Here is a 27,946-nt window from a genome sequence, read left to right as displayed (position 1 = left end):
CTTAAATTCTTAAATTCTTAAATTCTTAAATTCTTAAATTCTTAAATTCTTAAATTCTTAAATTCTTAAATTCTTAAATTCTTAAATTCTTAAATTCTTAAATTCTTAAATTCTTAAATTCTTAAATTCTTAAATTCTTAAATTCTTAAATTCTTAAATTCTTAAATTCTTAAATTCTTAAATTCTTAAATTCTTAAATTCTTAAATTCTTAAATTCTTAAATTCTTAAATTCTTAAATTCTTAAATTCTTAAATTCTTAAATTCTTAATTTTTGGGTTAAATTATATTTTTTTCACTGGGCCTAGAAAGCCTTCTTATAGACGTATCCAGTTTGAAATGGCCGCTAGGTGGCCAATGGTGTTAGAAATGACAGCTTCCATGTATTTGAATATGGGAGCTCAGGAAAACTCAATTTTTAAGCAATAAAATGATTATTTATGATAAAAGTATTGATTGATTAGGTGCACAAAATGTGTCTAGAATATTATTAAAATAAAAACTGTTCGAAAAATTTGCAATTGAGATAAGTACACCATTCGATTCAGCAGGAATTTTGGGCACCAAAAATATATAGTTTTCATATGTTAAGTATTTTATTTTAGAAGAAAATTAACAAAAAGTATGAAAATCGAGACATTTAGTATGGGAGCTGTCAAATCTCTCACCATCAAAAAGCAGCGTTGAGCTTTCGCTGGATTTGTCTATTGATGCTTTAATTAGTGATTTATTAATTTTTAATGCTTTCACTTGTATGATCGTATTCAAAAAATCTGAATCCCTCTTTATTTTTTTGAACATATTAATTTCCTTAATTTCTTTTAAAAAAAGGCAAAAACTATATTTATCTGAACTATTCGCCATTTTCAAAAGTTTGGCTAGATCATATCGAAGGCCGCCATGTTAGGCCCACTGCACTGAAAGAAAGTCACATAGCAATATCAAATGTTTCACACGTGAATCTGCCCCATACGACTTTACATGTGAATGTCATGTGCAAATCACTTCGAAAATATTCATCGCGGGACACGGTAAAGTCAAATGCAAAACACGTTAACTTCACGTGATGTCGCACATGAATTTGTGATGGTTTTCACATGAATGTTAAATGATTTTGTTGTGTCAATCAAATGGTTTTCTATTGGTATTCAGGTGGGTAAAACGGGTGGATTTTTTTCAATTGTAATTGATTAATTGCACAGTTTCCGTTATAAATATATCTTTATTTTTTCCTAATTTTTGCATTACAAAAATTAAAATAAAATCACTTAAAAGCATACTCTCTAACACAAAACAGTCAAAGAATAGGGACCAGATTCTGTGTCCGCGTTGAATCCACCGCAATTGATGACCGTGTTGATACTCGAAAAGCGCCGCTCGGCTAGAGTTTAGGTTAGGTGATGAAGCCGCTCAGCTGCACATAGGATTGAGGAGTTTTTCAAATCGTTGGCAACAAATCTCCGGATTTCGATCACAAAAACTGGCCGTAATCTATTTATCTGAAAAAAAATAATAGAAAACACTGTATTAACTTTTAGAAGCACACTTTTCTCTTGATTTTACTTACCTAGAAATAACCCGCGTTAAGCCCTTTTTTATTTGAATAATACAATAATTCTCTAAATATTTACGCAAAACTCGCGTTTAAACAAATTTTAAACCCAAACAGCAATTTTTGCTCCATCACCGTTCGTAGCCATCTTACTTATGAAGAAATTTTCTCCAATCACATTGAAAAACCAAAACATTTCAATCTAACGTGTTTTCCACGTCAAAATCAAAGGAAATGTTGAATAGGGCAAATCTACGTGAAATTCATTTGAATCTAAAGTGAACATCATTGGAAAAAAGGATGAAAGGTTTTTCGCTAACGATCAGCTGATTTCCAATGATTTTCACATCAAATTGGAATGGAATATATGTGTGGGTCAAATGAAAAGCATGTAAATTTGTCGTGTTGATTTTTTGAGACACTCACGTGAAATAACACTTGAGATTACTATGTTGGATTCTTTCAGTGTGGGCCCTTAAAAAAGGGGTACGCTCAGTTTGCTCTCTAAAACAAACATGGCCGCCAAATGGCCGATCTGGAATTATGCCTTTCAGAGCCTTAAGAAAAATCTTTTCGTGACCCTTTCCTTGACCGTTTCTTGAGCTTTTTTTATATGGATTTTTGCGTTCCTTCCGAGCTGCATATCAGCCTTTAAGAAGTGGTTCGATTTTCATTTTTCAACCTGAAAAATAAAAATCGCGTTTTGAAGCCGGTTTTAAAGGGTTATTCTTTCAGCGTCGAAAAATGAAAGCACAACTCAAGATTTATAGATTTTAAAGTCGATTTATATGAACAAACAGCATTGTTTTGACTTGCGCAATTATATAAAACCAAAAAATAAATGTGTACAAACAGAACGAAAAAAAAGTGTGTAAATCTGGTGGAAAAAATAAATTCACAATCGATTAACAAGCGCAAATAAAATACAAGAGCTTCTTCCGTTAGCGGGGGTTGTGATGCTTAAAACTCATAAAACTTTCAATAACTCTTAAAATGTAGGGGTGCACTGTACGAAACGTTCCGTTGTCCTGGTTTTGATTGTCTTTCTTAACGATTACTAGAAAAACAAGGAAATATTAATTAGGGGGTTCGAAACTTTCTGCGGGCAAGTCAAGAGCGCAGCTTTAAATTTGGTATCGATCTAAAGAGCAACAAATAAATGGCAATCTCCAGCGAGAATTTTGAATCTTTGAAGCGCGCGCCGCACGTTACGGTTACGTTTTGTGTGTGTGTTTCTGTTTTGGGAATATATCACATATTCGTTATTTCGTTTTAAATCCGTTCGATCAGCAGTCTCGCCGTTTTGGTGCAAAATCATTCAGCGTGATGGGTCGAGCGTTTCGAGGGTGAATTTTTACAGCAGCACAAAGTCGCTGATGTTCTTCTTTGGCTGGCAGAGGCCCTCCGGGAGCAGGTCCACGAGTTTGTTGTACAGCAGGCAGCGTCGAATTTTAAGCTCAAACAGCTGGTCGTTGGCTTTGCGGGAGGAGGAGGCGGAAGAGCAGATTGACGACGGTGAGGTGGCGGCCGAGGTCGACGGAATGGCGCGGGCCGTTTGCGAGCACTCGCTGCTGAGGGAGCTGATGCTGGACGCGTCGGCGTCGTCGGCCGCTTTGGGCGATTCGACGCGCATCATTTTGGCGTTGTCTCCGTTGGGGTCGTGCTCGTTGGGGTGTTTTTGGCCACCGCCGCTGAGTGAGCAGGTTAACAGGCTGGTGGGTTCGGATTCGCCGTCTGCGGTGGAGGCGTTGGATTTGAACAGAAGCGAGGCCAGTTTGTGGAACTCTTTGAGCTGGGCCGGGTCGTTGTGGTCGATGATGTCGTACAGTTTGGTTTGCAGGTACCGGATGGCGGCCAGCGGATCCGCCCGGGCGACCTCTTCGTACTCTTGCTTGCGGAGCAGGTACTTGCAGTAGCGCAGGATGTTGTCCCGGGTGGGTTTCTCGAGCCGCAGCATCCAGAAGTCGTCCAGTCGGAAGTGCGAGTTCATGCCGGGATTGCCGCCGAACAGGAAGTGAACTTGCCGGGCGGCATCGTAGACGATCTGGTGCGCGTACCGCGGGCACGGTTCCGGACACGCGTTCTGGTTCTTCAGGTAGCAGTTCTCGCCGATCGAGTGGTCACTCTTGTACACGCAGCACCACTCCCGTTTGGCCAGCGAAAACAACCAAAACGAGTTGATGTTCAGGTCGCGGCGTTCCTTCTCCTTGCTCAGGCTGGTCAGCACGTAGATTTCGTCCTTGTCGCAGTCGATCGTCGCCCGCTGCGTGAATCCCGACTGCGGCACGTTCTTCGCCGCGTCCGTACCGACGTTCTCCGGAATGAGGCTGGTCAGCTCGGCGCCGTCCACGTCGTAGATGAGGAAGTCCGTCATGTAGTCCTTGCCGCGCTGGCCGCCAAAGATGTACAGCTTGCGGTGTTTCTGGAAGGAGGCGTATTTTAGTGACTTCTTCAGGGGTGGAAATTGGGGTCGACTCACGTGATGGAACAGCATCGAGTGCGTGACTCGCGATTTGATGCTCTGAACGTGCGGGCTAGCGGCGGACTGGTGGCCGCAGTCGACCAGGATGTGGTTCCACGTGTTGGTGCTGATGTGGTACGAGAACAGGCCCGAGTACTTGTAGTCGCCGGTGGTTTCCTCCTCGTTTCTTAGATGTGGAAAGAAACGCTGTAAAATCTGTGACACCTTAAAAGAAACTCAAGCTTACTTCGGTTCCAGGATCCGGCCGCCAAACACGTAGATCGTCTGCTTGTCCACGTCGATGCACATCTGGTGGTCGTACACGAGCTGCGGCCCGCCGACCTGCGCCGTGTCCGGGCAGATCAGGAACCACGTTTTGCTGACCGTGTTGTACAGGTAAAAGTCGCTGTTGATGTTCTCCTCGGTGCGCGACGCCCCGTCCAGGTACCGTCCGATCATGAATATCTGCGAGTTCTTCGTGTCGTACACCATCTTGTGGCAGGCACGCGGCGTCGGTCCGTCCAGCAGTTCGGACTTTTCGTGAATCAGCGTCCACCGGTTGGCTTGCACGTCGTACGACCACAGATCGCTGAGGTCCTCGCTGCCGTCCCAACCGCCGTACAGGTAGATCGTGCTGGTCAGCGGATCGATGATCAGCTGGTGGCCACCCCGTCGACCCGGCCGCGGCTCCTGCTCCGGCGTCAGCTGTAAACTCCACTGCGGTTTGTACTCCTGCCTCGAGAGGTAATCGTCCATGAGGCCATCTGAAAAAGGCAACGATCGCTTTAAAACCTTCAATCTAAGATGGATCTACCTTCAACTCACTGTCAATAAAGTCCACCAGGATCTGCTCGGTCCGCTTGAAATCCCCCCCGTTGACCAGAATCTCGTGCAGCTCGGTCATCTTGTCGTCCTCCAGCTTCACACCCGTTTCCTCCTGCAGCGCGCTGAACGCCTTCACGTAACCCTGCTGGCGGCAGTGCTTCATAAACAGTCGCACGATCTCCACCTCCCGCAGCATGTTATACTTGCGCAGGTTGGACAGGATGAAGATCGAGTCCTCGATGCCGAGCAGCTCCACGTACCAGATGCAAAAGTTAAAACTCGGTCCCCACGACAGCAGCGGCACGATCTGGATGAACTTGATCGGCAGCAGCTCGCCCGAGTTGGTGCGGTGCTTGAGGGGGAACGTTTCCGGCACCGAGTCATTCTTGAGGCCACCCTCGAACAGCAGCACCATCCGCTCTTCCTCGAGGCCGCCGAGGATCTTGAACTTGCGCAAATTGCAAACGTGCGTCTTTTCGTACTTGCCAAACTTGATCTTCGTCACGATCGCGGGCCGTTCCAGCTTCAGCACCAGAAACTGGGGCGGACTGTTTGTGTTCGAGGACCATCGAGACGTCTGATTGGTGGGGTTATCTTCGCGGATGTTCCTAGAAGAAAAAAAGGTTAACAATAATGAAATCGAAAGTGCGCGCAGCGAAAGTGCATTGGCATCAATTTATTTATTTATTTTGTTATCAGGTCGGAATCGTGACAAGGACGCCCCACTCTTTGGCTTCTTCATTTCTGTGTGTGTGTTTGCGATGCAGTGACCGCCTCTATTGCATAAATTAACCTTTCGAGACGACTCTATTAAAAAATCGCAAAAATTTCAATCGCTCAACTATTGAAAATATTACAAAAAAGAAAACAAGCCATTCAACCAACACAACACACACTAGCTGAGCTAATTTTAAACCACCCAAAACTTAATGCGACATTTTTGCTGCTCGGTCCGCGAAAGCACAGGAAATCAACCCCTCCCAAAGAATCAGAAAGCGAAACCGGTTCCGCCCACCCCCCCCCACAAAAATACTCACTCCGGCAGGTAGGATGACGAGTAGCTCGAGTACTTGTAGATGTCGTACTCGAGCTTTTTAATGTCGGTGATTCCGCCTGCCATTTTTTTTCGTTTCTTTCCACCCGGATTTGATTACACACGATTGAAAACTGAAAGCGGCGAAAGGATTTTAATACGAAGCGACCGACAGGACATCAGCAGATTGCGTGTGCGGTACGTCAAGTGACGGCTGAAATGTTGACGGACAAAAGAGGCAGTGTTGGCAGAATTTTTGGGGAGAGGGGAAGGGCTGACTTGGCGGTGCAATGTTTACACATTGGTGAACACGGTTATTTGAAAGTACACAGATTTCGACGAAAACTTACTTTATGTGTGAATCATACACGCTAACCAGTCGATCTCAATTTTGAGATGAACGTCGCAAACCGGCAACATTTGAAAAGGGTGCATAAGCATTTTGACAGCTAGCACTATTTTGCAAATTCCGAGACAACAGGTAACTATTTAACAAAACCCGCAGCGTTAGAAGGTAGCTGGGAAGGCCAGCTATTGTTTAACAATTCAAGTTTTGTGAAAAAGTTACCTGCACACAAAAAAATATTATGGTAATGACAAAAGTAACTTACTTTTGAATTAATAAGTGGTTAAAATTTGCTACATTAAAAGTTTTTTTCTTGTTTTGAAAATGAAAACTTTTACTGCTACAGTTTTTGAAAATCTCATTGCTAACTTATTCAAAAGTTTTAACTTTTAATTCGACTGTATAATTTCTTTCATTTTATCGTTCTCGTGAAACCCTGTACGTCTAAGTCCAAAATGTAAACAATCGTTTAGGTGATTCCGGTGGTTAGTGAGTAGTGGTCCACGATGTCAATCAAAACAGAACGCGTCCGCAGCCAGGACTTGTACGCGGATACCTTTGAAGGAGGATGGTGCGGAACAAGGTTAGGGGATAAGGGGGTTGGTTTTCAAAAGGATGAGGCCAGCTTCCTGCCGGATCTGCAGCTGTTTCACGAACGAAATGAGTAAGAAGGAAGCTTGGGTTTGGTGGCGTTTGTATTTGATTTTGTTTGTTTTTGTAGGGCGCTGTTTATGCGGATGTGAATTTGTACCGGTTGTATTCGATAAAGTTAATTTTAACGGTGAGGAGAAGGATCCGACGGAAGAGGGAAAAGACGAGAAGCGATCGGAGGTGGTCAGCGTGGATGTTGCACTCGGTGCCGGCGGTTTACGACCATCAGCAGCATTATGTGCCGGAAGTGATGACGAACAGTGTGGGATGTCCTGAGGGTCCGCAGTCCATTTCTCGGTGCGGGACATGTTTGACGAGTATTACATAAACATCCGGAAGAACAGTTTGCACCAGTTCTGGAAGAACCGTCTGTACGAAAGCCGCACGTCCTGAAGCTGATTACTTCCAAAGGTTGGAGCGATATCCGACGAACCTGATCAAGAACATCTACCTGGAATACCGAAGAAGTCACCGGTGAGTATTGAGAATGTGTTCAGTGTCTAGCCAATTTAATTTACTTTCAAACTCTTTCAGCAACTCCCGCCCGCAAACTCTCAACTCGCGACGGCGCAGCTTCGGCCGGATGGACTGACAAGACAACATCTGTGCCATTCTCGAAGGAGGACGATGTGATCGGGAACTATCGGTTCAGGCGCTTCACTTCCCAGTCGGAAAACGTCAACTTACCTTCCCGAATTAACACCCAAGCCTGTCCTGATGATGGCCGGCAACGAGACCACCCTGTTCTCTACATCGCTGTCGCGCTCCAAAATGTAGGCCGCGATGTTAAGCAGCATAAGCAGCAGTTTTAATATTAAAATAAAAATAAAAATAGAAATAAAATCCATCACATTTTTCGAAAATCATCACTGTAATGTTAAATGTTATTTATTGTTGCCATAAAAAGTTTCTTCTTATAATAAAAGTAAAATACTTTTACCGATACAACGATTTTGTTCCAGAAGTGCATGGTAGTATCAAAAACTTTCCAACTTTTAAATTAAAAAGTTTGAACTTTCTACGAATATTCACCAACGCGAACTTTTAATCCAACGAACGATCTTTTTAAATTTAGAGTATTTTTTCTTTGTGTGTGTTGGCTCGGAATTGGCAAAATAGTCAAAATGCTTATCCGCCCTTTTCTCGTGTTGCTCCAGAATTTTGAAAATAGATATCCTATTTCAACTTTGAGATGCGTTTAGAACCGGTAAAATCACCGCACTTTTGGTGTTTATCAAGGAAGATCAATAAAACAAAGGTAACCCTGAAAACATTTTCTTTATTTACAAGGTTTTATAGGGGTTTTCCTTGAGAAATGATAGTAGTGCAAGTGAGTTGGAGACAAGGTTGGAGAGGTATTTCCGTACCTACGGAACTCGGCAGCTTTAGGACGCCCTGTGCGCGTCATATTGTGTGTTTGGGCGACGTCTAAAAACAAAACTAGTAAAAACTCTTCTTTTACCTCACTTTATTTACGGTAATGTAATTTTCTCTCATTTGTCAGCAAAAAACTGAACGTCATTTAAAAGTTTGTTTAAAGTTTGTTTCAATAGTTGTATTAGATTCATTTACATTTTACGCAGATATGACCATGTTTCTCAATATCAGTAGTCAATTCTTGGCATACCTTTACAAAAATATTTTCATTTGCAGCTTCTTGTTTTTTGTTTAAACTTATTTAATTCAAAGAGCCAACTTATCTATATGAAGAACTTTCCTTTAGTAGATCACAACGTACACATAACATTCTAATTCCAACTCATCATACTAATTATCTAGGGAATTAATTCGTAGTCCGTGACGCACGCCTGTGAAACGCTTTGCCTCACCGTCTGAAAAATCTTACTTCTATTAGTGATTTCAAGCAACAGTGTAGGGAATATTTAAGGAACACTTGATAAAAACAGTTTCTTGACCAGTTTATTTTCTCATCTAATTTTTTCTTGTTGAAGTAATTTTCAATTGTTTTTAGGTTAAGTTATTTCTCTTTGTTTATACAATGATCATTTGATGTACTCTAACCTAGTTTTTAGTTAGTTTTAAGATTTTTTTGTTTGTAGTTTTATCATATTCGAACTTAATGATGTCTCTGTATACGATAAAAGGCTAATATATTGTGGAAATAAAAGGTCTATTCCCGTACCTGCAGAATTGCAGAATTTCTGCAGCTTCTGCAGAATTCTGCAGCCAGCATAAGTCACTTTTTTGCAGCACGTTCCCGTACTTTTCAGCTCGCTCTCTTCATCTCCCTCTTTTGCAGAAGTTCTGCAAGGAGAGAAGCAGCAAAAATTTTGCATGGGTAGCGCGTTCCAGTACTTTTTCTGCAATATTGTACACAGTTGAGTGGATTTACACAAATTGGGTATTAAAGTTTTTGAATTATTTCAAAATATTAAAATAAAGGGATTCATAGGAGTTTACCTCTAGAACGGGAGCATTTTTTTTTATAAAACTCAACTTTTTTTTAAAGATCAAGCATGTACCATTTATTAGGTAACTAGAAATTAATTATGCTTAGGTAGAAATAATTCATTAGAAATTATTCAAAACTTAGACATTAGGTAAAAAAAAATAGTGAGAGTTGCAGGTACGTTTTACAAATATAATAAAAAAATTACAAACAAAGGTTTAATATCGAAGGGTTGTGGTCCCTTACACGTTTTCATAGAAAAATGTTTGAAAGATTATTCAGGATAACATAAATAAATTATGACTGGATGTCACATGGAAGAACAATGGTGACGCAGCGAAATTGAATTTTTTTTTAAAATAGGTGAATCACAAACTCATAAATTTTGAAATGTGGGCATTAAGAAATTCATGATTAAAAATATTTAACAAAAACACTTATATTTTCAAATTGAGAAACTTAAAAAAATCAGATATTTGAGATATTTAAAAATCCAAATATTTATATCAGAAAAATAAAAAATAAATAAAACACAAATTCAAAGGCTCGTTCATAGCTTTAAAAATACAAATAATTAAAAATTTAATATATTAAAACAAGCCTTACCCGGCAAACTTCGTCCTGCCCTTTTTAAGTTTGTTGACGTTTTTGCTTTATGCTTATTCAGCCTCCTGTGATCAAAATATGATTTTGCGAAACTTTCTCCATACACTTTGCCGAGACTCCTGAATCCGTTCCAGAGTGGCCAAAGTGTCAATTAGTTAGCGTAAAAACCTTCCTTGGGCTTATACGAACCCAACGCAACTAAGAGCACCTCGATCCAACGCTCCGTATTGAACTGATTCGCGTTCGAACAAAACCAACGAAATTTTTTATATATATAGATGTTTACAATATCAAAAATATCATAATTTTAAAAATTCAAAATAAAAAAAATAAAGGGTTTCAACTTAAAAGTTCCTAAACTTAAAAAAAATCTTATATTTTAAAATTCTAAATAAAAAAATCAAAAGTTTGAATATTTTAGAGTTCAGAACACCAAAAATTCAAAAGCTACAGTTAAAAAATATTTAAAGATAGTAAAAAAATTCAAAAATAAGTAAAGTTTTAAAATTCTGTGAATCAAAAATTTTAAAATTCAAATAATCAAAAAATAGAAACTGTTAGTACTATATTTTCTGAAGAACTTGTCAAAATTTCCAACCTCCAAAACCTCTAATCTGAGCTTCTAACCTAAAATATGACAGCAATAAAAATTGTACTTTTTATGATTCAAGATGGCGGCATTTAAAAATTTCCGAATTTTAGAATTTAAATTTCTTAGAATAGAAGAATTCGACAAAACTACATCCAATTTTTTGGTTCATATAAGAATACAAATTGGTAGCACAGTTAAAAGAACAATGTTTTATTTGCCAATTAAATTTACCTATGGATCAAAAATTATTCCTAAACAAATATTTATTTGAAATTATTAAACACAAAAGAAATGTGTCTTTTAAAAGTCTTTTAAAACAATTTGTTTTTACTTACTTTTACTTTACTTTTACTGCTCGTACAACCTCCGGGTCATGAGCTGTCTCCAGATGCGCTGCCACTGGACTCGGTCCTGGGCTGCTACTCTCCAATTCCGCTGCGGAACTCCCACACTTTCCAGATCTTCCTCCACCTGGTTCAACCACCTTGCACGTTGCGCCCCCCTCCGCCGCGTTCCAACCGGCTCCGAATTAAACACCAACTTCACCGGATTGATAGTCTGGTTCGGTTGGCGCGCATCCAGCGCGTCCGGCATTCTTGCGACGTGTCCGGCCCACCGGATCCGGCCAGCCTTGGCGACCTTCCGAATACTTGGCTTGCCGTAGAGTTGCGCCAGCTCATGGTTCATCCTTCTCCTCCATACAGTGTTCTCACGCACGCCGCCAAAGATCGTCCTAAGCACTCGCCGTTCGAAAACTTCAAGCGCTTGCAGGTCCTCCTCGAGCATCGTCCACGTCTCGTGCCCGTAGAGAACGACCGGTCTTATCAGCGTTTCGTACATGGTGCACTTTGGAAAGATGACCAGACCGTAGGGTCTTGTGGAGTCCGTAGTAGGCACGACTACCGGTGATGATGCGCCTCCGAATTTCTCTGCTGCAGTTGTTGTCCGACGTAACCAACGATCCGAGGTACACAAACTCCTCCACGACCTCGAACTCGTCGCCGTCGATCGTCACGCTCGGTCCTATGCGAGTCCTAAGGAACTCGGTTCCTCCTGCCAGCAGATACTTCGTCTTCGCAACATTCACCTTCAATCCAACCTTATCCGCTTCCCGCTTCAATTCGGTGTACCGCCTGGCCACATCCTCGAACGTTCTGCCGACAATGTCCATGTCGTCGGCATAGCAGATGAACTGGCTGGACCGGTTGATGATCAATTTGTTTTTATAATACTTTTTTTTAGTTGAGGTATTAGCCGTGCTGTAATACTGACTTTCATTATCTTTTTTTGTCAGGTTAAAATGTTAACACTAAAAAAAATCGCTATATCATTTACTTTAATGAACTAAGCCTGAAATCGTTCTCATTAAAAACAGACATTAAAAAAACTACCCCAAAAATCCATTAATTCAAAATATACAAACGTCCCTTCAAAAAGACTACTTCAATTTAGTAATAATAAAGCATAAAATTTATTGCAACTAATAATAAAATGCATGATTTCACCCAACTTGCAAACTTTATGTAAGCGTGTACTCAACATCCATCACACCAAATTGCAGTAACTTTTCAACAAGAAAGAGAAGAGAGAGCTTGCAGAAAAGTACGGGAACGGTTTTGCTGCAACTTCTACCTCTCTCACTGCAGAAGTTCTACCTGAGAGAAAAGTTACTTTTGTTGCAGAAAAGTACGGAAACGCTCTGCTGCCGTTTTTGTGCAGAATTGCAGAATTCTGCAGTACGGGAATAGACCTAAAGATACAAATACAAAATATAAAATACGTCTCAGCCGGAACTTTGTGAGAGAGGGGTTTGGGGGTCCAGCCTTCAGCAAGGTTAACCCCGGAAATTCCTTCTAGGGATGCACCGTGTGTGTCACAGCGCAGTGAGCGCCTTCGTGCGTTGCAGAGTTTTACTGGCGCAGAAACGATTCCGGCAGGGCACTGCGAGGTATTTGTTGCTGGAAGAAGTCGTGGTTGGCATTTTCGATAACTGTTCAGCAACAAATTTTAGAAAACTTACTGTTCGGAGATCCGGAATCAGGCCATTTCGTTGAGGCGGCCGTGTGCTTTTCGACGGTCCGAAACAACAGCCACAAACGGCAATCCAACTCCCACGACGTTTGCTGGATGATCTTGGCGAGCACGCGATCGGACGAAGTAAAAAATTTCCGCCGGGATGGTTACCGAGGAGGAATCTGAAAATATAAACATAACCTGTTTTACTACCGTAGTTCGCATTCTCCAACTCAAAACTGCGAATGTAAACAAAAGAAACTCATCTCAAAAATTGAGTTGGCAGAATCGATTTCGATTTTGTGACATTTATCCCAATTATTGCGTGTACTCTTCACCAAAATCTGACTGATTTTGGACGTGCGTGTACACCAACTTTTTGTCAACAGGGCTAACATCACTCAAAACGTCAAGCTAAAAATCGTTTGTTGTTATTTACAATTTCAGTAACAACTTTTCAATAGGGCGAAACCCTCAGATGTAAACAAACTGAGTTTTTGTCAGAATCATATAAAGCGAACAAAACTGATCCTAAAACACCCTCCATCATCATAAAATTCCGAAAATACGTAGTTTTACAAGCAAAAAACAAAAGGGCTAATCAACAACATCAATCAAAACAAATCAAATTGAGTTTCCGCCCTTGTGTTTTCATCCAATTACGAGGGGCGAATGTAGTGTTTTCTGCAAGTTCCGACGTATATTTAGAAATACAAAATTTTCGTTATAATTTAGTGAATTTTAACCTGACAATCCTCAAAATGGATCAAAATGTATGTTTCTGATGTCTCTGACCACAATTCCACAACAAACACAGATTTGTATGATCCTAAATACATAACTTTTTAATTTGAATTATTGTAGTATCGCGGGGTGGCCTAGTCGTCAGGTGCCATGTCTCCCACTTCCGGCGAGGACACCCCAAGGAACGTCACTTCAATATAGACCACATCGTCAAACCAACTTGCTACTTACGGTGCATCCTGGCTCAACGATTCTTGGCCTGAATCGGACTCCTTCTGAAGGCTTTCTAGACCAATTTTTTTATCACTGAGGTTGCAAATATCACTGTATTATCACTGACTGTAACGTTTCACAATGATAAAATAGTTGTTTCACCACTTTTTTCTTTAAAAACCCGAAAAATGAACAAAAAACAAAAGGGCGAATCTGTTGTTTACTTTTGCTTTGCGGCGTAACCTGACGGGCTAAACCGTTGTTTTGTTTGAGTGGGTGGCGAATACGGTGGGGCGAAAATGGAGGCACGCTCTTCAAAAAGGCGTAATTTGTTTTTCTCAATTTTTAATAGCAAAAACACCTTAATTAATTTCAAATTTTTCTCTATGATGAAATTATTGCTATTTTCTATTACGTTTTGACAAAATTTATGGTTTTCATGCTTTTTTGTGGAAATAGGAATTGATCGGAATTGCAAAATTTTGAATGTTGATTTTCCCGAAATGGCAGGATCGTAGGTTTCGCCCTTTTGAAATGTTGTTACTGATTTCGCGAATGGACGTGATTGTGATATTCTGTTAAAATTTTGCTCAAAAACTCGTTTCTTTCCCGTCCGCGATGGCCATCTTCGCGCTGGACCAGTTCCCGGACGTGTGCCGGATGTGCGTGCTGCCGAAGCCGGTGGGGGAAATGATCCCGTTGGAGAGCATCACCCTGGAAGGTTTTGGTTCGCAAACGCTGCTGCAGCTGCTCAATCGACTTACGTTCGAGGCGTCCAAGGACATTTTCGACCACCTGCCCAGAGCGATCTGCTCCGGCTGCTTTTCCACTTTCGAGTTTGTGTGTCAGTACCAGGCCAAAGCGACGATGACGGGGAAACTTTTGGTCGCTTTGGCCAGTCTTAAACTTGGGAACGAAGGGCCGATTGTCCGGTTGTTTGGAGCCGAACGGGACGCGTTGGTCAGGCTGATTCGAGAGTTGAATCTCTGCAGCAAGGAGGAAGTTTTGCTGCAGGATTTTCTAGAACAGTTCGAACGCAAGAAAGTGCCTGTTCAGATGAAGTTGGAACATGAAGCTTCCCAGGTGGTTGTGAGGGAAAGTAAGCCCGAGGACGTAGAATACTACAATGTTGAGTATATCGAAGATGATGGCAGTGCGTCAGTGCAACGTCCCCATCAGGAAGAAGCGAAGGAAGATCCTGAACCGTTAGCCGAATTTCTTGAAGACCCTGAAGAATCAGAAGAGTTCCTTCAAGACGAGCACGAAGAATCGCTCGAGTCAAACGAACAAGCGCAGAAATTAAAGCCCAAAACGAGAATGATGCAGTGCTCTTACTGTAAATACCGAACCACGTCCCAGGAAATGTTCCAAAGTCACGTTGATCGGCACGAAAACCCCGACGACCGGAATCCCTGGAAGTGTTCGTTTGCCAACTGCGACGAAGCGTACCCCACCAAGGATGAGCTGCTGCGGCACAAGAAGGAAATGCACTCCAAGTACGTGTGCGACATCTGTGGCCTGGTGTTGAAACATAAGTACACGCTGGAGGTGCATCTGCGGCGGCATAAAGGCGAAAGCAAGTACCCGTGCCAGTACTGTCGGACGGCGTATTTTACCTCGAACGAGCTAAAGTTGCACATGAGCGTGGTGCACCTGAGCTTGGTGGATTTCCAGTGCAACGATTGCGGGCTGGCGTTTAAAAAGTGAGTAAATTTAAATCATGTTTATTGAAAAGAGCAGATCCTTTAGTTTCCGGGATATCGTCATTTGAAAAATGAAATTCAGTTTTCACAAAAAAATAAACTATAAGAAGTTGTATCTCAGCACCCAGCAGTCTGATCAACAAAGTCTTAAAAGAAAAATAAATCACGTATTTCTTCCGATCTATTTTTTAATAAGATGCTTGGTTGAAAGTTATGGTGGTTCATGATTAGGGTATAAATAAGAATTATAAAACAATTGTACTGATTTATAATGCATTTTATAACACTTATTTTTATTGAAATTATTTTATTTATTAATTTTTTCATATTTTTTAAACCTGGCAATTTTGAAAATCGCAGAATTAAAAAAAACAAAGCTTGAAAATTCTAAAATACAAATATAACATAAAATCTTAAATTAAAATTCAAGCATTTTATTCACTAAGTTAAAAAAAAATAAAATTTGAAAATCTTAAAAATAGAAAAAAAAATTTACTAAAAAATTTGATGCTTTAAAATAAAAAAAATAGGCTGTTTTCATGAAATCGATAGTTCATTTTTTTTTTTAAATTTATGGTTTAAAAAAATCAAAAAATCAGGGATTGTGAAATTCTAAAATACAAATATTAAAAAAAAATTCTAACATTAAGAATAAATAAAAATGAAAATTTCAAGATTTCTGAAAAATGTGGATTTTCAGAAAGTAAAAAATGTAAGATTTAAAAATCCTAAAATGAATAACTAATTTACTAAACAAAAAATTCTGATAATTTAAAATTAAAAAAAATCCTGAATTCTAAAATTAAAAGATTTTGCAAATCTTAATTTCAAAATATCAAAGAAAAAAAAATTACAAGCAAAAACAAATATAGGGTTTTTATGTACATTTAAACACAGATCATAGTCAATTTTCCCTTGCCAAAATTTCACTCAAAATCTTTGGTCACTGACCTAAAATATGACTCCAAAAAAGCTCCAAAGTTCTCTAATTTTCTGTGATATAAGATGGCGGCGAATCTTTTAAATTTTATAGTTTTTTCTAAGAATTTAAGAATTTAACAATTTAAGAATTTAACAATCTAACAATTTAACAATTTAACAATTAACTTTAGAATTTTAGAATTTTAGAATTTTAGAATTTTAACAGTTTAACAATTTAACAATTTAACAATTTAACAATTTAACAATTTAACAATTGAACAATTTAACAATTTAACAATTTAACAATTTAACAATTTAACAATTCAACAATCGGACCCGAATGACTCTTGAGTTAAGTGGTCCTTAAACGCAAATAAATAAAATAAATAAAAATAAAACAATTTAACAATTTAACAATTTAATAAATTAACAATTTAACAATTTAACAGTTTAACAATTTAACAATTTAACAATTAACAATTTAACAATTCAGACTTTATTTTGAAAAGGACCTATAAGCTATTGTCTTTCATATATTTATAGGACCTAATCAAAAAAACTCTAGAATTTAACAATTGAACAATTTGACAATTTAAGAATTTTGGCCTTCTTGTACTTGTGAATCTTGGAGTTTAGTTTTTTTTTACCCTTAAAATTTTTTAAGTTCAGATTTTTTTTTGATTTGTTTATTAGATTGTTTGATTTATTGAAGTTTCACGCTTATAATTTTTTAATTTTGATTTCTGAATATTTCAATGTTTTTATTTCCAGAGTTTTTTTTTGAAAAGTGTTGGCGGCAGACGTTGCTGAAGGGCGCTGATGCGCTGAACACCAGAAGAGAAAAATGTTTTCACCCATAACACGATTTCTTGTCAGTTAGAATAAAACAACGCTAAAACTAACAACGCGTTTCGATTCATCCAGAATCCGATCCTCGAACGTAGTAATTCCACACTAAAGACGGTTTTGGCCATTGCACATTCCTACAGGTTATTGGTCCCAGTGGAGGATCGGTGAATCGATCGGTTTTACGGTGGAAATCGCGGATTTTTCGGACACTTTTTTCGGCTTGCGAAAGCTGGCTCGGCCAGCGGAAAGTTTTTTCAAGATGGCCGACTCGGGAAAGTGCTCGATCCAGAAGTTGTCGAACAGCAACTACGCGATGTGGAAGCTGGAAATGGAGATGGTTCTCGAAACCATGGAACTTTGGTTTGTTGTGGAGGAAAACGCTCCCAATCCGGTGACGCCAGAGTGGAAGAAAGCGGACCGGAAGGCCCGCGCGAACATTGTGCTTGCCATCGAAAGAGGCCAGTACCCGCTTATCAGGAGCTGCGCCACGGCTCGGGAGGTGTGGGACGCGCTCAAGGCCTACCACGAAAAGCAGACCGTGGAGACGCAGCTGTCGCTTCTGTGCCGGCTCTGTGACGCGAAGATGGAGGAAGGTGGTGACGTTGAGAAGCATTTGCTCGCCATGGACGCGCTGTTCCAGCGAGTGGAGGACGCGGGATTCGAGGTGGCAGAAAAGCTCCAGATTGCCATGATCCTGCGGAGCATGCCCAAGTTGTTCCATTTCCTGGCGTCGTCGCTGCTTGTGCGTAAGGACTCGGAGATCACGATGGCGCTCGTGAAATCTGTTCTGACAAACGAACACTTTTTGCGGGTGGGACGCAGCATGAGCACGCAGGGAGAGGAGCGGTACCAGAAGCACGAAGAACAAGGCTTGGCTGCGCAGAATGTAAACAAAGCCAAGAAATGTTACTTCTGCAAGAAGCCGGGGCATTTCAAGACGGATTGCCCGAAGTACCAGCAGTGGAAGGCGCAGAACGAGAACGGCGAAGCATCCGGCAGCAAGCCACCGAAGACCAAGCCGGGAGCGAAGGCTAAGCAGGTGAAAGACGGCGCGGACGATGCTGTCAGTTTCTCTGCACAAGTTCGTGGAGAAGTCTGTGCAGGAGTGAAGTTTGGCAACTCGTGGACGGTTGACAGCGGAGCATCGTGCCACATGACAAGTCGCAAGGAATTCTTCAACAAGCTCGATGAATTCAGTGTGACTGTGGTGATGGCGGATGGAAACTGCTCCATGTCAAGTGGAACCGGCGGCGGAACTGTGGTCGGCGTGAGCGGTGCGGGAAAGCCGAAGGACATCCATCTGGAAAATGTCCTGTACGTGCCGAAGCTTGAGAACGGGCTGCTGTCGGTGAGCAAGATCGCCGAGAAGGGGTTCAAGGTGCTGTTTACTCGAGACAGCGTGAAGATCATCGACGGAGAAGACAACGTAGTGGCGCTGGGTGAAAGATCCGGCGGCGTGTACGTCCTGAAGGAATCTGCGGAGGTTGCGGCTGTAGCTGGAGGAAGCTGCCACACGCTGAACTGCCAACATACGTGGCATCGGAGGCTCGGACATCGCGACGTAGCAGTGCTCGATCGCATGAAGAAGGAAGATTTAGTGTCCGGAGTGAAGATTGTTGACTGTGGAGGCAGAGGAAAGTGTGAGGAGTGCTTGGAAGGCAAGTCGGCCCGATTGCCTTTCCCTCAAGTGTCCGTGAAGAAGACAACGCAGCCGCTGCAGCTGGTCCATACGGATCTGTGCGGACCGATGCCGGACGTGACTCCAGGCGGGAACCGGTACTTTATGTGCATCGTCGACGACTACAGCCGGTTCGTGAAGCTGTATCTGCTGAAGGACAAGGCAGAGGCGAAGGAGTACATCAAGAACTACGTGCGGATGGCGGAGAACCAGTTTGGTCGGAAGCCGGCCATCATTCGCTCTGACCGGGGCGGAGAGTTCGTGAACAAGGAGCTAGCGCAGTTCTACCGGGAGGAGGGGATCCAGTCTCAGTTGACCGCTGGATATTCCCCGCAGCAGAACGGGACTGCAGAGCGTCGGAACCGCTACACCAACGACATGGCGGTGTGTATGCTGCTGGACGCGAAACTGCACAAGCGCTACTGGGGAGAGGCCGTTGCAACCGCAGCGTACATCCAGAACCGTACGCCGTCTCGGGTTGTCGAGAAAACTCCCTACGAACTCTGGTACGGCCAGAAGCCGGATTTGAGCAACCTCAAGATCTTCGGCTGTGAGGCGTACGTGCACATCCCGGATGAGAAGCGCGGCAAGTTCGACAGCAAGGCGGAAAAGCTAACCTTCGTTGGCTACGACTGCAAGGCGAAGGCTTATCGTTTCCTGAACAAGCGAACCGGCAAGATCATCATCAGCAGGGATGCAAGATTCCTGGAAATCGGAGCAGGGCTTCAGGAGGAGCCTCACGACAGAACCTTTGAGGTGGAGCCGCCGATGACAGATGCTGATGATAAGTCGCTGGTGGGGGACGACGCCGAAGGGAATCGCAGCTTGGACGAGGAACCACTCTTCGAAGGTTTCCTCGACGAGTCGTTGTTCGAGGGTGAAGAACCGGGCCAGCCAGCACCAAGAAGGACGCAGCGCTCGAACGCTGGTCAGTTGCCGAGACGATTGGAGGATTACGTCGTTGGCAGCGCGAAGCTCGAAGTGGTGGAACCGAGCAACTACAAAGAAGCAACCACCGGTGCGGAAAAGGACAAGTGGCGGAAGGCCATGGACGAAGAGTACGAGTCGCTGTTGTCTAACGACACGTGGACGCTCGTACCGCTACCCCCTGGACGTCAAGCCATCGGATCAAAGTGGGTGTACAAGCAGAAGAGAGACTCGGCTGGGCAGGTCGTGCGCTACAAGGCAAGACTTGTTGCTCAGGGATACACGCAGCGGTTCGGTGTCGACTTCAACGAAGTGTTCGCGCCGGTCGCGATGCAGCAGACGTTCCGGGTGCTACTCACTGTGGCTGGACACCGCAAACTTCGAGTCTGGCACATTGACGTCAAGAACGCATATCTGAACGGGAAGATGGACGAAGAGCAGTACATGCGACAGCCACCCGGATACGCGGTGCCTGGAAAGGAAGCCCTGGTGTGCAAACTCAACCGTTGCCTTTACGGACTCAAGCAGGCGGCGCGGGTTTGGAACACTACGGAGAAGCGGATTTTGCTGAGCTTGGGATTCAGGCAGTCTACCTCGGACGCGTGCCTGTTCTCGAAGCGGCTGGAAACTGGAGAGTGGATCTACTTGCTGATCTACGTGGACGATATGATCGTGGTGTGCAAGGACAAGAAGCACATCGTCAAGCTGGAAGAGGAACTCAAGAAGGAATTCGAAATTTCGTCGCTGGGCGAAGTCAGTCAGTTCCTCGGGATCAAAGTCAGCAAGAACGCGGATGGCTTCTTCTCGATCAGCCAGCGCGCGTTCATTCGGGACATCGCACAGCGGTTCGGTCCCCAAGGAGCAAAAGGAAGCCAGTTGCCGTTGGATGCCGGCTACTACAAGCTGTCCAGTGAAACCTTGGCCGACAGCTTGGTCGGAGCGCTACTCTACGTGGCGATGAACTCGCGGCCGGACATCGCAGTAGCTGTATCGATTCTCAGCCGGAAGACAAGTTGCCCACGCGACTGTGATTGGTTGGAACTAAAGCGGGTCGTGCGATACCTGATCGCAACGGAGGACTACAAGTTGAAGCTGGGAAGGAGCGTCAAGGACCTCACGCTCGTTGGATTCAGCGACGCAGATTGGTCTGGAGACTCGACCGATCGGAAGTCCACGAGCGGATTCGTTTTCGAACTCGGCGGCGCAGCTGTTAGCTGGGGAAGTCGGAAGCAGAACTGCGTGGCTACATCAACGATGGAGGCCGAGTACGTTGCGCTTTCGGAGGCGGCGCAAGAAGCGGTCTGGTTGCGCAGATTACTGTGCGAACTGGGCGAGGAGCAGAAGGAACCGACGATCATGAACGAAGACAATCGCAGCTGCATCGACTTCGTGTCACAAGATCGTCAGAACAAGAGGAGCAAGCACATCGACACGAAATACTACCATGCGAAGGACCTGGTTACGGGCGGTGTGATCCAGTTGAACTACTGTCCGACCGACAGTATGGTTGCAGATGTGTTTACCAAGCCTCTCGGGGCGACCAAGATGAAGAAGTTCGCGGAGAACCTGGGGCTCACACAGAAGTCCTAGGACCGGAAGTTCAGCAATCAGCGAGGAGGAGTGTTGGCGGCAGACGTTGCTGAAGGGCGCTGATGCGCTGAACACCAGAAGAGAAAAATGTTTTCACCCATAACACGATTTCTTGTCAGTTAGAATAAAACCACGCTAAAGCTAACAACGCGTTTCGATTCATCCAGAATCCGATCCTCGAACGTAGTAATTCCACACTAAAGACGGTTTTGGCCATTGCCAATTCCTACAAAAAGGACCAATAAACCATTGTCTTTCATATGTTTATGGGACCTAATCAAAAAAAACTCTAGATTTGTTTGTTTTTTTCTAAGCAGAGAAATATTTTTAAGTAATTTAGCATTCAGAAGGTGCGTACGCCCGTCTTTACGTGTACTGTTTACCATCAGTTTGTCAACAGTTATTGTACGATCAGTACCTAGCTGGACTCGGTCACTGGAAACGACCGGCGGCTCAGTGACCGACGAAATAGGCGGCGGGCCAGATGCGGGCATAAAAATGTCAAAATCTCTTCCCCCCTCACTTCGTCTCACCATCCAGCTGCAGATTTGTTGACAAACAAACGGAGCACGCGGTCGCATGTTGGCGGCATCGATCCAGAATTAGGGGTGATCATGTGATTAAAAATGAAAGTTTTATCAAGAAAAATAATATTTTTCCGACCGAATAAAAAAATTGCGAGCATGTTCAAACAATTATTCCTGATGTCGGAGAAGTGATAAAGAAGCAAAATGTTAATCCATAGTTTATCTATAAATTGATTTTTTTCACTCCAACTGGGAACCCCTAGGTCTATCCACGACCGTTTCCAATGACCGTGAGAAGATGTCAGAAAATCCAGCTACGAGCTAAATCCACAATACTGCAGTTGTGTTTGTGTTGTTGATTTTGGCGCTAACCTAAAAAGACGTTATTCGAATCTTATCGATTCAGCATTTCTGGCATCGAAGTTAAGCAGCAGCAGCAAAAGTAAGTTAATCTAAAAAGTCTCCTTTTAAAAAAATCATCAAAAATTTGCTTTCCGACAGTGGGCGGAAAGTCAAAGGCATACCGGGACCGTCAGAAGATGCTGTACCAGCAACAGCTGTCCCGGGAAGCACCGTTGATCAAGGTCCTCGAGGAGAGCCACAACTTCACTCCGAAGGAAATCAAAAGAGTCAAGACCCGATGCCCGGAGCTGGTCAAGCTGGCCGACTGCCCCGCCCCGATTCCGGTCCGTTTTTCGTTGCCAAACTATCCGCACGAGTGGATGTGGATGGACTCACAGCTGGCGAAGGTTCGCGATTACGTGAACGATTGCGGCGAGCAGCAGCTGGGCAAGCGTCCCCTGGACGTGTTCCTTATCGCTGGTTACATGTTGGTGCTCGCCGAAAACGATGATTATGCCGCGTTCGTACGCGGTCTGTTTCCGGGTCTGAAGGAAATCGGGATGGAAGGCAAGGAGGCTACCATGAAGGATGTCGAGGACTTTTACGGAGCGTACCGTTTTCTGCCGCAGAAGAATCCTCCGTACGTGCCGCATAAGGCACGCAAGCTCCGGCAGCTACAGCAGAAGCAGCTGCAGCAGCAGGCATCGGCACTGAAAAAGGAGGGATAAACGAAAAAAGAACGTTTACGTGCAATGCTTCGCACTCCATATTTGACTTGGTGATTATACTTGTATGGACTAGACATAAAAAGAAACACGGTTCTACATGTTCTGAAATTACATCTGAAAAAGCCTTACAACTTGCTTTTAAGGTATTAAAGATTTAATACGAATAAAAAAAAAAATTATTGTTTAATCGTTTACAAATTCTTTTTTGCCTTACTTTAATCCTGCTCTGAAAACGAACTTTTCACTTGAAGCTCACCACCTTAATCCATAGAAACAGAGCGGATTCGTTAATTCGAATGGAACTGCATCCGAAATAGCGAGTCGAATCTTAATTCGTTAATTGGAACGACTGACAGAATCTGTCAGTCAAAAGCACGAAACCACGTGGTCGGAAATCGACCAACAAAGGGGTCAAATTTTAAACATTATTTTGACAACTCAGTTTGGTTAGGTTACGGCATTTTGCTTGCAAGTTCTTCCAAAAACTCGAGTCGTGGTGTCAATATGGCACTGCCTTCCCGTTTCACCTTAAAGAATCCGCTCTGCAATCACATAATGTTGAGCTCCCAAAATACGTATTTTAATTTATTTTTTTAATATTTTGATTTAAGATGTAGTCAAAAAAGCATATGTACAAAGTCTGTTACAAATAGTCATTCTTATGTAAATTATCTGATATTCACGATTTCTCTTGTATTTTCTGATTTTTCAAATCTGACCTAATATTTGAAAACGGCTAACAATGCTTTTATAGCGAAATTGGGGGTAAAATGGACCCTAGATGATTTTTGCGGTGCAAGTGGCTATTTTTACTGGATTCCTGGGACATTTTCACATAAGTTACGTGCATTTTGGTTGGCCGCATAAAGCCTCCGCTCTAAATACAGAGCAATTTTCAAGAAAAAAAATGTTGAAAAATGGGGAATTGGGGCAAAATGGACCCTTTGCCGTTTCGTGCGGTGGTTGAAACCATCACCAATCGATTCCCTGGATTTTTTTTACATAAGAACCACTAGTTTTCGTACTAGAGAACCAGCCGCGATCAATTAAGTCCGATTTTAGGTCCGATTTCGCCCACTATGCAGCCTTTTGATGTTTAAATTTTGTCAATTTTGGTACCCAAAAAATATAGGTCATCGCTTAATTTTTAAAGTTCAGGCATCTGCTCTTAAGTCCAGACACCGTGAAAACGGCATTTTGAAGTTGCAAACGACCTTTTCCAATTTTAGGGTAATTTTTTTAAACTTCAAATATTTTTTCCTTAAAAGCCTAACTAATCACATTTCATTTGCATCCAAGAGGGCCAAAATCGGTAAAATGTTGAGGAGTTAAATATGTTTTTTTTGAAAAATAAGATTTTTGAGAAAATTTACGAAAATGGCAATTTTTTGGACTACTCTAATGGTAAAAAATACAGGGAACTCCCAGTTCAATTTTGAGCCCTCTCTAAGAACTTTTCGCTGATATAATTTGTTTTTGTATGGACCGTGGACCTAACAGGATTCTAGCAGAATTCTCTGAGATTTCAGTCATTCGATTTTTTTTTGTGTTTTTTAATCCAGCTGAAACTTTTGTGGTGCCTTTGGTATGCCCAAAGAAACCATTTTGCATTATTAGTTTATCCATATAATTTTCCACACAAATTTGGCAGCTGTCCATACAAAAATGATATATGAAAATTCAAAAGTCTGTATCTTTTGAAGGAATTCTTTGATCGATTTAGTGGCTTTGGCAAAGTTGTAGGTATGGAAAAAAATGATACACGGTAAAAAAATTTGATGATTTTTAATTTCACTTTTTGTCGCTGAACCTTAGTTTACAAAAAAAACACTATTTTTTTCTGATAGCCAACTTTTCAGAAATTTCCAGAATGTGCAAAAAATCTTTGACCGAGTTATGAATTTTTGAATCAATACTGATTTAAAAAAAAGAAATACTGATCAAAAAACGGCGTAATATTGACGGTTTGATCCTTTTGAAATGTTGTCTTGATTCAAAAAATAAAAATATAGTTTTCGAAAAGATCGCAAAATTGTTTCATATTTTAACATCGAAAATCGGACCACTAGTAGCTGAGATATCGACATTAGCAAATGTTGGGTTGTTTTTTGTGGGATTTAACAAAAACATCAATTTTCCTGTTTTTAAATCTTTCCTTGGCAATATCTTAAAAAGTGAAATTGAAAATCACCAAAAAAAATATTACCGTGTATCATATTTTTTCAGTGTAGTCCATACCTACAACTTTGCCGAAAACACCAAAGCGATTAAAAAATTCATTCAAAAAATACAGATTTTGGAATTGTATGGGAAATCATATGGAAAAACCAATGATGCAAAATGGCTTCTTTGGGCATACCGAAAAGAACTTTTGCCAATTTGCTCACCATCTAGTTTGAAAAATCTAAGTTTTTGTATTATTATTTCGTTTCAGCAAAAAGTCCCTCCTGCTGCACTCTCGCACCCATTCCGAACAGCGCAGTTACCAGTGTGAAGAGTGCGACATGAGCTTCAAAACATCCGCCCACCTCCGGCGGCACCACAACACTGTGCACCGGGCCATCAAATTCAGCTGCTCTCATTGCTCGGTCAGTTATGGCCGCAAGGACAAACTGCGGATGCACATGGAACGAACCCACAACGTAGGTTCTCTTTTCTTGGGATGATCAAATGCAAAATTCTTTAAAAAGCGTTCATTTCTAGATTCAAACCTACTTCCCCTGCGAAATCTGCCTTAAATCGTTCAGCTCGGCGGCCGACCTAACCGAGCACAAGGCACACCACGCGCGGCCAAAGGAGCTGGAGTGTGCAACCTGTCTGGTGGCGTTCCTCAACCGGAAAGAGTTCGACGATCACCTGTGCATCACCTATCGGGACAGTTACGAGTGCTGCGGGCGGGATTTCAAGTTTCACCTGCATTTTAATAAGCACATGTTCCTGGCCCACGGGCTCAAAACGAACGTCCGCGTGAAACCGGCCGCGAACCAGCTGATGAGTGCCGTCAGGGCTGCCCGGAAGCCGGTGGAACGGTGCGTGCGCTGTGGTCGGGTGTTTCCAACGAGAAAACTGAAGAAAGAACACATGCAGCAGTGCGCTGAATTGATTCCGTTTGGAGAGGAAGAAGTGCTGGACGAGGTTGGGATGGGGCAACAACTTCAGCAGCAGCAGCAACAGGTAGAGTATTGTGAAGTGGGGGATGGTGGGACGATTCGAATGGTGAATGCGGTGGATTATCAGCAAAACATTGGCCATATTGGACCGGATCAAATGTTAGTTAAGCTAGAGCAACACTAGATGAGGTAAGTTACTATGATTTATGGAAAATATAACTTAAGATTTATATTATACTGCTGTTCTCGTAATTAGATTTATATCACAGCCTTTTATTTATTAAGTAATTTAAAAAACAACTTATTTACAATAATCAAACTTCAAAAACCATGAGAACTTACTTCTATAAAAATGCAATAAAATCACATTTCAGAGTCTGAATTAAGCTTTTGTGAACTAAAGCATACAGCTTTGGTGCCGAGACCATCAAATCAGCGAATTTGGTGTTGATATGAACAATTAATTGTTCTACAAGATACATTGGTGCCCAAGCTGTTTTTTTTCTTTTGTTGTAGAGCAACTCTCTACGAAATCGGCCGATTTCGACCATTTTTATTTTTGTATTTTTTTATTTGACTAAATAAGCTATTTTGTGTCATTGGTTCTCTCATACAAGTCTCCATACAATTTTGGCAGCTGTCCATACAAAAATGGTACGTACATATTCAAACAGATGTAATTTTTGAGTGAATTTTCTGGTCAATTTGGTGTCTTCGGCAAAGTTGTAGGTATTGTTGAGGACTATTGAGAAAAAAAATAGGTACTCGGAAAAAAATGCAGATTTTTTAATCAACTTTTTTTTCACAAAAACTCAATTTCCCAAAATACGTATTTTTTGATTTTCGAGATTTTTCGATATGTTTTAGGGGACAAAAACCCGCAACTTTTGAGCCATAGAGAAACATGGTCAAAAAATCTGCCGCCGAGTTATGATTTTTAGGAAAAATAGTGATTTTTGGAAAAAAAATCAAAATTTCATGCAAAAACAAATTTGACGTAATTTTTTAATTTAAAATTTAATTTCCAATCGAAAATAACATTACGGATTTTTTGATAAAAGGCTCTGTTTTGAAGATATAGCCACCGAAAGTTCGATTTTAGCGGAATATTTGCTGATTTTCTATTTTTAAAAATAGTGACCATGAGTGACCATTTCTGAAAATATTTTATTTGAAAAGTTCAGAAAATTTGCTATAAAATTGTCGAAGAGACATTGAAGATTGGACCCCGGGTTGCTGAGATAAAGCCGCTTTTAGAAAAAGAAACAGGAAAATTGAAGTTTTCTAAGTCTAACCTAAACAACCCACCATTTTCTAATGTCGATATCTCAGCAACTAATTGTCCGATTTTTAATATTAACCCATTTAACATGCTGGTCTTGATTTAATTATTTTAAAAATATTTTTTTCGGAGAGATAGGAATTTCACGAATGTTTCATGTGTTAACATTGAAAATCGGACCATTAGTTGCTGAGAGACGTCATTAGAAAATGGTGGGTTGTTTTGGTGAGATTTAGAAAACTTCAATTTTTGCGTTTCTTTTTCTTAAAGCGGCTCTATCTCTGCAACCCGAGGTCCAATCTTCAATGTTTTCAACATTAAAAATTAAACAACTCAATACTTGATCATCCATTTAGAAGGCAATTTCCGTACTCTCGCCCACGTCAAAAATTGGGTCACCACTGTTAAAACAAAGACTGCAATCAATCTGGGCTAATACAAAAAAAAAATACAAAAAAGGCGAAATGTATGCAAACTACGCCATCCCGGGGACACGGGAAATCGATGCTGTCTCACGGTACACTTACATAAAATTTGCATACACCCGGTGCGCCGATTTTTTTTCTGATTCCTTCAACACGTTTGCCCATGATCTTGGACTTTAAACCATTTGTCGATACGGTTTGTGTCATCCAACTGGCACCACACAATTGTGATGGCGGTGATCTATGTTGCTATGCTGCGAATAAAAGTGCACAGCATAAAATTTAATTTGACTAGCATTAAAAATCATTTCATTGAAAACTTATTAAACAAAGCTTATTTTAATGAATAAACATCATTTGTAAAACACATTTTGTACTGTGCTCTTGAACAAAGGAAGGAATTCTACAACGCCAAATTTC

The 27,946-nt window shown here is 41.8% G+C and overlaps 3 protein-coding genes across 3 annotated transcripts; 2 read left to right on the top strand and 1 right to left on the bottom strand.

Annotated features, from left to right (window-relative positions):
- Nucleotides 1-2,854: 2,854 nt before the first annotated feature.
- LOC6050843 (muskelin) lies at nt 2,855-6,054 on the bottom strand. The gene is made up of 5 exons (XM_001867338.2): nt 5,874-6,054; nt 4,837-5,444; nt 4,259-4,775; nt 4,030-4,198; nt 2,855-3,972 (listed from the first exon to the last, which is right to left on the bottom strand). The coding sequence occupies exons 1-5, from the start codon at nt 5,954-5,956 to the stop codon at nt 2,905-2,907; spliced, it is 2,445 nt and encodes an 814-aa protein (XP_001867373.2). The 5' UTR covers nt 5,957-6,054; the 3' UTR covers nt 2,855-2,904.
- An 8,008-nt stretch (nt 6,055-14,062) lies between these two features.
- Nucleotides 14,063-15,151, top strand: LOC6050842 (zinc finger Y-chromosomal protein 1). The gene has a single exon (XM_001867337.2). It carries the CDS (start codon nt 14,063-14,065, stop codon nt 15,149-15,151), a length of 1,089 nt encoding a protein of 362 aa, XP_001867372.2.
- A 10,062-nt stretch (nt 15,152-25,213) lies between these two features.
- LOC6050841 (zinc finger protein 135) lies at nt 25,214-26,003 on the top strand. Its single transcript, XM_038261289.1, has 2 exons — nt 25,214-25,351; nt 25,413-26,003. Exons 1-2 carry the CDS (start codon nt 25,214-25,216, stop codon nt 26,001-26,003), a joined length of 729 nt encoding a protein of 242 aa, XP_038117217.1.
- Nucleotides 26,004-27,946: the final 1,943 nt, after the last annotated feature.

Source organism: Culex quinquefasciatus, chromosome 3, assembly GCF_015732765.1.
Source record: "Culex quinquefasciatus strain JHB chromosome 3, VPISU_Cqui_1.0_pri_paternal, whole genome shotgun sequence".
In the NCBI taxonomy this organism is placed as follows: Eukaryota; Metazoa; Arthropoda; class Insecta; order Diptera; family Culicidae; genus Culex; species Culex quinquefasciatus.
The sequence above is the reverse complement of the archived record's forward strand: the minus strand, read 5'-3'. Positions and strand labels throughout refer to the sequence as shown.